We start from the raw sequence: 9,854 nt of genomic DNA on the forward strand, positions 1-9,854 counted from the left end.
CTTAACTTATGAGTGCTCTCCTGCTCCAGCGAGGTCCACTGCAGGAGTTTACCTTGATTAACCTTGAGCTGATCTTTAAGACCATCCACCTCTGTCTTCTGGAAAAGCAGCCTTTGCTCCAGAGCTGATTTGTCTCTTTGGAGAGACTTGATTTGTTCTTGATACACATAGACAGACTTCTTTAGTTCAGAAGTTTCTTGTCTCAGCTCTTCTGATTTCTGTCTCATGTTGGACCGATCTGCATCCATTTCCACTTGAATCTTCAACAGCCTGTTGTTTGCCTCATCTAAGAGTTCTTTAAAACGCTGAGCTTTCTCATCAGCCACAGTTTTGTGGACAATAACAGAGTTTAACTCAGACTTCAAAGTCTTGATCTCACTCTCAGCTCGCTTCTTACCCATAATGAGCTCTTCCATTTTACGTTGCAGGACTTCTGCCTCAGATTCAGAGTGGATTATTGAAGAACTGCTTGTAAATGTTGACAGCGAACCTTCTTTGGAGAAACCCAACAAAGATTCGCCTTGTATCATTCTGACGTCTGATTTGTGGGCCAGATCCATTTCCATGATTCTCACTTGGTTAAGCAGCTCTGCCTCTGTGTCCTCCTTAGCCCTCAATTCCCGCTCTAGTGTACGACTATGCTCCTCCAAACCCTGTACATCACTGTCCTTTCGCCGTAAATGATCCTCCAGCTTTTTTCGAGCTAATGTACTCTCCTCAATGCTCTTTTTAAGGTTACGAAGGCTCTCTTCTAGAGATGCCTGTTTGGCTTCTGATTGCTGGACTTGTTGACGAGCCCGATTTAATTCCTGATCGGTGGATCCTTTGCTTTTGATCACACCCTCGAGTTCCATACGATATTTCTGGGCCTCATATTCAGCCTTTGATTTCTGCAAGGTCAAGTCCTCAATTGACTTTTTCTGCATCTCGAGATCTGCTCCGAGGATCTCCAGCTGCTGTTGCCTGTTAGACAGCGAAGCCTCCAGTTCCAGTACCTGACGCCGGAGTCTGGTGATCTCCTCTTCGCTCGCAGATTTCTGCAGCTCCATGCTCTCGGTCCAGCTTAGGTACTCCGCATTTTCCAATGATTTCCTCCTCTGAAATAAAAGATACAGTCATCTTCCAGTCTACCACTTTGGAAGGGAAAAGACGGTTCTTGCCCACTTACCAGTAAAAGGTTAAATAACCACCACCACCACCACATACTTTCCAGGTCACCAGCAATGATACAAAATATAGCATATGTGCTATTTTGTATCAGGAGAAAATACTGTGTATTACACCAACAGAAACGTGTGCTGTACATATGCATCACAAAGTGTTGTAACGTTGCATAAGTCAATAACTCCAGTTCATGTTCCTTCAAGAAGACAAACAAGCATTATAGGCATGTGCATTTATGAATTACTTAACCCAGGTCTTGGCCACATTGGAATGAGTTCTCTTAATTGGGAATATTGTGCTGTACACATTCCCAGAAAATAACCCAGGACTGCAATGGAGGTGTTTGAGGGAATTCAGAATATTATAAAGAATAACTACCACTGGTTAAATACTCTGCATTTTCCAATGATTTCCTCCTCTGAAATGAAAGATACAGTCATCTTCCAGTCTACAACTTTGGAAGGGAAAAGACGGTTCTTGCCCACTTACCAGTAAAAGGTTAAATAACTACCACCACCACCACCGCATACTTTCCAGGTCACCAGCAACGATACAAAATATAGCATATGTGCTATTTTGTATCAGGAAGAAACACTGTGTATTGCACCAGCAGAATGACATAAATGTGCGCTGTCTCTTAGGGCGTACTCACACTATGTACAGTTGCCTTGAACTGAACTTACATTATCGACGATGCGCTGTTCAGTTTAACAGAAGAGAAGCGCTCTCGCCTAGCACAGTGGAGATTTCTTAAGTTATATCAGTTTAGTTGTGTGATATGCAGTGACATGTCAAATATTTCGCCGAAGAGATCAGCCACATATGACGCTCATAAATAATCATAAAGTCCTCGTGCTGCAGGAATTATGAGGTTTGCTAAAGGTGCAGCTGTCGTGCAGCGAGGGGTTTGCGTCTTTAATAAACTACGACGGTTTGGGTTTATTGAACAGTAAGAATGATTAATAAATCCATATGAGGCAGTCCCTTAAAAGTCATCTCTCGTCTTTAGTTTCGGACTCAGGCGCACTTTGCACTCACACTACAAGCGTACCGCACCAAAGCTCAAGTGAACCGCGCTCTGACACACCTCTTCGCGCTCAAACGCGCTCAAACCACGCCTGAGCCCAGTTCAGTGCACTCACACTTCTCAAACAAACCGGGAAATGCGCCTGGGCACGGTTCTGATAGCATAGTGTGAGTACGCCCTTAGTGTTTTATATCTCACTGATGAAGGAAGAACAACTGTGAGCAAATGTGTTGAAAATTACATGTAATAAAGCTGTAACTACACAGAAAGAGATAGGAAAATGTCTTCATCCGTATATAGATAAGGCATTATAGAAAAGATAGAGTTCACTTCTGCCCTACCTCATCCTCTTCAGCTCTCTTCAGTGTTTCACCAGCAAACTTCACATACTGTGTCATGAGAGTAACCAGGGCTGTGTACCGTGTACGAAGATCCATAAACTGAGGAGGGAAACAAACACACATCACATTTTTTATAATAGAAGAAAGTTAGACAGGAAATTCCTGGGTACATGCCTTGAGTGTTTGGTGTTGTACCTCTTGCTGGATCACATCAGAGGAGCTCTGCATCTTCCTCCTCTTCACTGGGGATTTGTGCTGAGAGTCCACCATGGCTCTATAAGTCATTAACTGCAGTTCATATTCCTTCAAGAAGACAAACAAGCATTATTAGCATGTGTAGTTATGCATTATTAACCCAGGGATTGGCTGCTTGGGAAGGAATTCTCTAAAATGGAGATATTGTGATGTGTACATTCTCAGACAAAAAACTCAGCACTGCAATAGAGGTGTTTGAGGGAATTCAGAAAAGATGCTCATTATAAAGTTTAACTACCACTTGGTGACTGCTCAAAAGACATTATTAAAGGTGCTGTATGTAAGTTTTTGTGAGTCTTCTAAAGCATGAACATACCATAATATGTTTGCAGATATTTAAGAATCATGCTAAGTGAACATACTATCTGAAAAACAATGCTAATGTCAGTTGTTCTGCTTTGAAAATGAGCGTTCGGTGTCAGAATGTCTGTCTTTGTTTTGTTCTTTATAACCAGCCCACTGCCATTTTAACCAATTATATATCAAGCACTTTAGGTTGCCTCTGAATTCTAAAAATCCACATGAGGTGGTTTTAATTAGCAAATAATACAAATACTACAAACGTAAACATTAGCTGAGCATAGACTCAATTGCACACTCGTTCGTGTTGGTGTTGGCAATCTGGCAACCTACGTTCATACGTTGCAATACCTGTCAATCCTACATAGTACACCTTTAAACAATACAAAAAGCTAGAAGAGCGAAAGTTCAACGGGACCCATTTAATTTGCCACTTCACCATTTTGATTTATATTGCATTGCTCTATAGGGGGTGAAGTACAGTATGTTTAGGATTCATATTTAAATATGAATGTAATATAATAGTAAACTGATCCATTGGATCAACCTTTACAAATTACCCAATGTTTCTTGGGGTCAAAAAAGTCATCAAATATTTACAAGATTGTCGTCTGTTTACATTTTCATAGCAAAACAACAGAATAAATGTCAAAAATATTGATGCAAATTATGAGAAAAGCCTCCGCAAAATCATTTCAGACCATAAAAATCTGAAAAAATTGTTTCTTGGGGATAAAAACAAATCATCAAATATTTACAAGATTGTCGTCTGTTTACATTTTCATAGCAAAACAACAGAATAAATGTCAAAAATATTGATGCAAATTATGAGAAAAGCCTCCGCAAAATCATTTCAGACCATAAAAATCTGAAAAAATTGTTTCTTGGGGATAAAAACAAATCATCAAATATTTACAAGATTGTCGTCTGTTTAGATTTTCAGTGCAAAACAAAAGAAGAAATGCCATAAATATTGTTGCAAATTATGAAAAAAGCCTCCGCAAAATCATTTCAGACCGTTAAAATCAGAAAAATTTGTTTCTTGTGGGCAAAAACGTCATAAAATATTTACAAGATTGTTGTCTGTTTACATTTTCATACCAAAACAACAGAATAAATGTCATAAATATTGTCGCAAATTAAGAGAAAAGTCTTCGCAAAATCATTTCAGACTATAAAAATAAAAAAAAAATTCAGCATAAAGTTTCTTGAGGTCAAAAAAGTCATAAAATATTTACAAGATTGTCGTCTGTTTATATTTTAATAGCAAAAAACAAATGTCATAAATATTGTCGCAAATTAAGAGAAAAGTCTCCGCAAATCATTTCAGACTTTTAAAATTTAAAGAAATGCAGCATAACGTTTCATGAGGTCAAAAAAGCCACAAAATATTTACAAGACTGTTGTCTGTTTACATTTTCGTTGTATAACAAGAGATGGAATGCCATAGATACTGTTGCGAATTATGAGAAAAGTCTCCGCATAGTCATTTCAGACCAGAAAAATCTAAAAAATTAGTTTCTTGAGGTCAACAAAGTCATCAAATATTTACAAGATTGTCGTCTGTTTACATTTCATTGCAAAACAACAGAAGAAGCACCATGAATATTGTCGCAAACTATAAGAAAAGTCTCAGCAAAATCATTTCAGACCGTTAAAATCAGATAAAATGTACCACAAAATCCTGGTGGGACTACATAGTACACTTAAAAAACCTTCTGGAACAAAAAAATCAGCTAGAAATCTGCATCAATTTCCAAAAATGGGAATCACCTCTGAATGTTGCTGCATTTGCTTGATTTTGCATTCAATTCTGTGATCTCCGATTTAAAAAAACCTGTAGTGACTGACTAATGTACAGCATTGGTATCAGTAATGCATGATTGAATAAGAGTTTAGTGTCACAGTTGACCGTGGTATCAAATATTTTAACATGTCAAAGTGCTACAGTAAATCTGTGGTACCTTCACTCCTACAGCATACTGCTCCGAATACTTCTGGCACTCCTCCATTTTGCTTTGTTTTTGCTCAATCTCCGCAACCAACACCTACAAATAGACTCAAGTCAGGATTTGATGCTGGTTAAATAAATAAAAGCAACGTATCTATGATCTGCGGTCGTACTTTCTGCTGGTTAAGGAATTCAGCCAGTGCTTTGCTGTCCTCAGGTTGATTTTCTTGTGCTTTGAGCTGCTTGGTCTCCATTTCTTTGCTCCAGTCATCCAGACTGTTGTATGTGTCTTTGTAGTACTTAAGAGACTTGCTGATGCCTTCCAGATCTCGGAGCCTGAACACAATGGAAAACAAGTACATCATGCATCATGGACATGACATGATTCGCCACAGCAGAATGAACCGCCAACTTCTCCAGCATATGTTTTACTCAGTGGATGCCCTTCCAGCTGCAACCCAGTACTGGGAAACACCCATACACTCTAACGTTTACGCACATACACTACGGCCAATTTAGTTAATCCAATTCAACTATAAATGTGGGGGAAACCGGAGCACCCTGAAGAAACCCATGCCAACATAGGGAGAACATGCAAACTACACAGAAACGCCAGCTGACCCAGCCAGGACTCGAACCAGCGACCTTCTTGCTGTAAGGCGACAGTGCTAACCACTGAGCCACCATTTCTAATAAGTGTTGTCTTTTATTGTAAATAAAGCAGGGATCCACATAATGACCTGTTCTCAATCTGAGAGTGGATGTTCTGCCATCTTTCTTTCAGCTGGTCGGCCTTCTCCTTGTGCCAGTCCAAATCGAAGTCTCTCTCGTTGTGTGTTTTAAACATGCGTTCGCTGACCACCCGCGCCTTCTGCAGCTCGTCCTCCAGGTCATGGAAAACCTCCCGCTTCTCGTCAATTTCAGACCTCCATTGCTAGGAATGGATCAGAAACGTTCAGTCACATCATTAAATAAAATGCATGTTTAAAATGACAATGGGAGTGTATTACCTTAAGAGTGCTCACGACTCCATCGATAGATTTGATGTTGGCATTAATCGAATCCTCCTCGCTCAGCTTGGCTTCATAAAGTTTGACCAGAGCTTCAGCGCTCTGACTGTGTTTCACTACCAAACTCACCGTCTTCAGCCTGAGTCAACGAGAAATTCAACACGTTAACAGCTCAGTCAGCTCACTGTTTGATCAGACATGAAAATGAAATGCTTGCTAATTTTGAATGCGTTGGTGAGATGATTTAAGCTTGGTCTCATTTTAAAGAAGATGTGTCAGATTGTAGCTCTAGTTAAAAAAAAAAAAACTAAATATTTTCAATAAAACAAAAGTTATGTCCCGAATGTCTATAAGTTTATGAAAATAATTAAAGAATATATATATATATATATATATATATACTTAAATACATTACATAAAATATGTATACTACAAAATCTGAATTGACAGAAAATGGATGCAAAAACATATGAACAAATTGTATTCCATATTAATATATAAGTTTAATATTTAATTAATATATAAGTTTATATATCAAAAAAATGAGCTTTCAGTGTGATTTTGTTTGGTCGCAGTACCGGACATCACCACACGCTGACATCCAGTTTCCTTTGGTGACTATACAAAGGCGCCCCCTATGTTTTGAGGAATATGAATCTTATTTTTTCATACTTTTGGTAATATTTGTAAATCAGTTATAAAATGTGAAAATTTGGTAGCATCTGATTTTAATTTAGCCTCTTAAAAACATTTACATGTAGATTGCTGAAGCAAAGTAATGATGAGTAACCTTGTTGCAAATTAATAAATAACTGTTGCTCAGTAATATCTATCATAAATCAGTCACCAGATATGGACACTAGAAATTTTAAGCCTAAATATATATATATATATATATATATATATATATATATATATATATATATATATATATATATATATACTGGCCAGTACATTATGTACTGGTGGTGGATGAGATGATTCCCCCAAAACTATGTAAACCGTTTTGATTGTCCAGTAAAGCGCTATATAAATGTATAATTATTATTAAATGTATAATTATTATTACATACAAGGTTTTTACATTATACTAATGTTATAACTATATATATTAATAATATATATATAATAATAATAATAAGAATATAATAATATATTATAACTAATATTATAACTAATTTGTAACTACATCTGTAATTAATATCTGTTATTACATCTTTAATAACACAGTTGACCCATCCCTAACCTTAGCCCAAAATTAAACCTACCCATACCACCAAACGTGTCCCTAACCTGAACTGTATCCCACCGGAAGTGTTGTCTATTGTACTATACAATCACAATAAGTACATAGTACTTATTTTCTGATGTAGGACCACTTAATATAAAGCAAGATCTACATTTTGTACTGTTTTTGCTGTACTTTGGATTAAATAAATACACGCTTGCTGAACAGAAGGGATTACAAGAAACAAACAGTAAATCTCTCACTGTTCAAAACAATTTGAACGGTACTATATTAGCAACCCGAACATTTATGAACATTGCACATCTGCACATGCATACACTTTGGACACTCTTGGTCATTTCTGCACATTTGCACCAACACTGGGCATATATTGTGATAGATACAGGTTATATACAACCTGTATATAATGTTCATAGTACATCCATCTGTAAATATGACCATAGTTTCTCTATAACTGCACTTTATAACTTATACCTGTATCCTGCACTTGCTGCTATTGCACTACTGCTTAGACCGAAACTGCATTTCGTTGCCTTGTACATGTGTAATGACAATAAAGTTGAATCTAATCTAATCTAATCTAATCTAATCTAATCGAATCTAATATTGTGTAGTTCTAGTGTACTCATACAGGTGAGTGGGCTTGACAAACCACCTGTAGTGATAAGCACGTATTTTTAGCCAAGTACAGTGCCAAGTACAGTGCCAAGTGATCTAGCCAAGTATCGTGCGTTCCTGGATTTAAATATATGTTAATCCTGGAATCATTTTTGTTTGAAAATGTAATTCCTAAACCCAACCATAATTATTCCCAAAATCAGAGCGGAATAATAGCTGGATAACAATGTAGAAGTGCGTGGGCCTAACCGTAAACGGTAAACATAAACTGTAAACGGATCCCTTCATTCTGATTGGCTGATTGGAATGTTGTTCCAGGAGAAACACAGATGTTCATCCAGGACCATGTCCTACTTGGTGAAATCAGGTTGGCATGTAGGAGACACTCCTTCCTCTCGTATGCACATCTGTTTGTACTGAGAGCTCTGTTATATTTGTATTTTCTACAGCCACATACTCTATATCAAAAGTCTTTAAATGTTTTAGATTTGCTTTGATTTTCTTTTGCATAACTTCTATTTTTAGATTCTTATTGTTATTATCATTATTAAGGTTATAGGTGTTATTTTATTAAGGTCACGAGTGGTTGTGTAAGCCTGTAGGTGACAAATAAATTTGAAACCACTTCTAGCAGAATGTGTTGAAGAGCATCCACTAACCATCAGGATACATCTACTATGTATTGAATAGTAAAGCCTCACTTCTCCAGGTAGATGCAGCACATGGAGTAGACCTGGCTGGAGCTCTGTGTGAGGATGCTGAGCTCGGAGGAAAGCGTGGGGACGGATGGAGAGGCGGATGCCTGACGGAGGAAAACTTCACACTTCTCTCTCAGAGTCTCCAGCTCATCCTTCAGCCTGTCCAGCTCCACCTTCTTCTTCTGCATGCATCAGAACGAGAGGTCGGATCATTATTATGATTATATTAGGATCTAGATCAGACATCAAGCGTCAGATTTACGTCCTTTAAACACTTTCTAGGCATTTGAAAGAATAATCTGGGGAAGAGCAGACCTCCTGCTCAGTGATGCGCAGCAGACACTCCTGCAGGTCGTCTCGGTCCAGCGGGGTCCGTATTTTGCGGATCAGCTGCTCCTCGTGTCCCTCCACGCGCATGCGAAAGTTGCGCACCTCAGAGATGAAGAGGTTGTACACGGACTCCTCGTGCTCTTCTGTTAACCACCAGAGGGAGACACATTCAACATGAGTTCTCTCAATAGAAGCATTTGAATAGTAAGAGCACTGGTTTTAGATGCATTAAAGATGATCAATAACTTAACTGCCAGATCAGTGACATTTAAACGCATATACACTCATATAAAATGTCTTAAAGGCGACCTATTATACAAAAATCACTTATATAAGGGGTTGTGTGGCAGCAGAAACCAGCTTCTAATGGTAAACAGTCTGCAGAAACACTTTGATTGACATTCTCCCTTTGTACGCATCATCAGAGGGGGAAAGCCACGCCCACTAGTGACCATCTCTCCCTCATTAGCATAGGACGTTAGTCTTGTTTTTGAATCTGCCACTATGCTGACACACAGGCATTTTTAGCTCCGCCCTCTTTTAAAAAGAGCACTCATTTGAATTTAAAGCGACAGTCACCAAAACGCCACACAATTAGGATCACAGCCTAAAAGGGTCAGTTTCAGAGAGTTATAAAACATTATCTGTGGGGTGTTTTGAGCTTCACACACACTCTAAGGACATCAGCAACTTATTTTACTTCTCGTATTATTGGTCCCCTTTAATTTGCACGGGTGTATTTGTAGGAATATAGCCAACGATACATTGTATGAGTCAAAATTATAGATTTCTTGTATGCCAAAAATCATTCCAATAATAAATAAAGATCACGCTCCATGAAGACATTTTGTACACTTCCATACTACTGCTAAGAACTTAATACTTAACACAACTTTAAAGGTGATTTTCAG

At 38.1% G+C, this 9,854-nt stretch overlaps 1 protein-coding gene across 1 annotated transcript in view; it reads right to left on the reverse strand.

Moving 5' to 3' along the window:
• dst (dystonin) overlaps positions 1-9,854 on the reverse strand; it is a 360,347-nt gene that overhangs the window by 179,973 nt on the left and 170,520 nt on the right. The window contains exons 29-37 of the mRNA XM_056470777.1: positions 8,929-9,086; positions 8,617-8,795; positions 6,049-6,187; positions 5,779-5,972; positions 5,212-5,374; positions 5,052-5,135; positions 2,728-2,835; positions 2,533-2,631; positions 996-1,097 (exon numbers count right to left, since the gene is read on the reverse strand). Of these exons, the coding sequence (XP_056326752.1) occupies positions 996-1,097; positions 2,533-2,631; positions 2,728-2,835; positions 5,052-5,135; positions 5,212-5,374; positions 5,779-5,972; positions 6,049-6,187; positions 8,617-8,795; positions 8,929-9,086 (1,226 nt within the window). The remainder of the gene's footprint in view (positions 1-995; positions 1,098-2,532; positions 2,632-2,727; positions 2,836-5,051; positions 5,136-5,211; positions 5,375-5,778; positions 5,973-6,048; positions 6,188-8,616; positions 8,796-8,928; positions 9,087-9,854) is intronic.

Source organism: Danio aesculapii, chromosome 13, assembly GCF_903798145.1.
Source record: "Danio aesculapii chromosome 13, fDanAes4.1, whole genome shotgun sequence".
Lineage (NCBI taxonomy): Eukaryota > Metazoa > Chordata > Actinopteri > Cypriniformes > Danionidae > Danio > Danio aesculapii.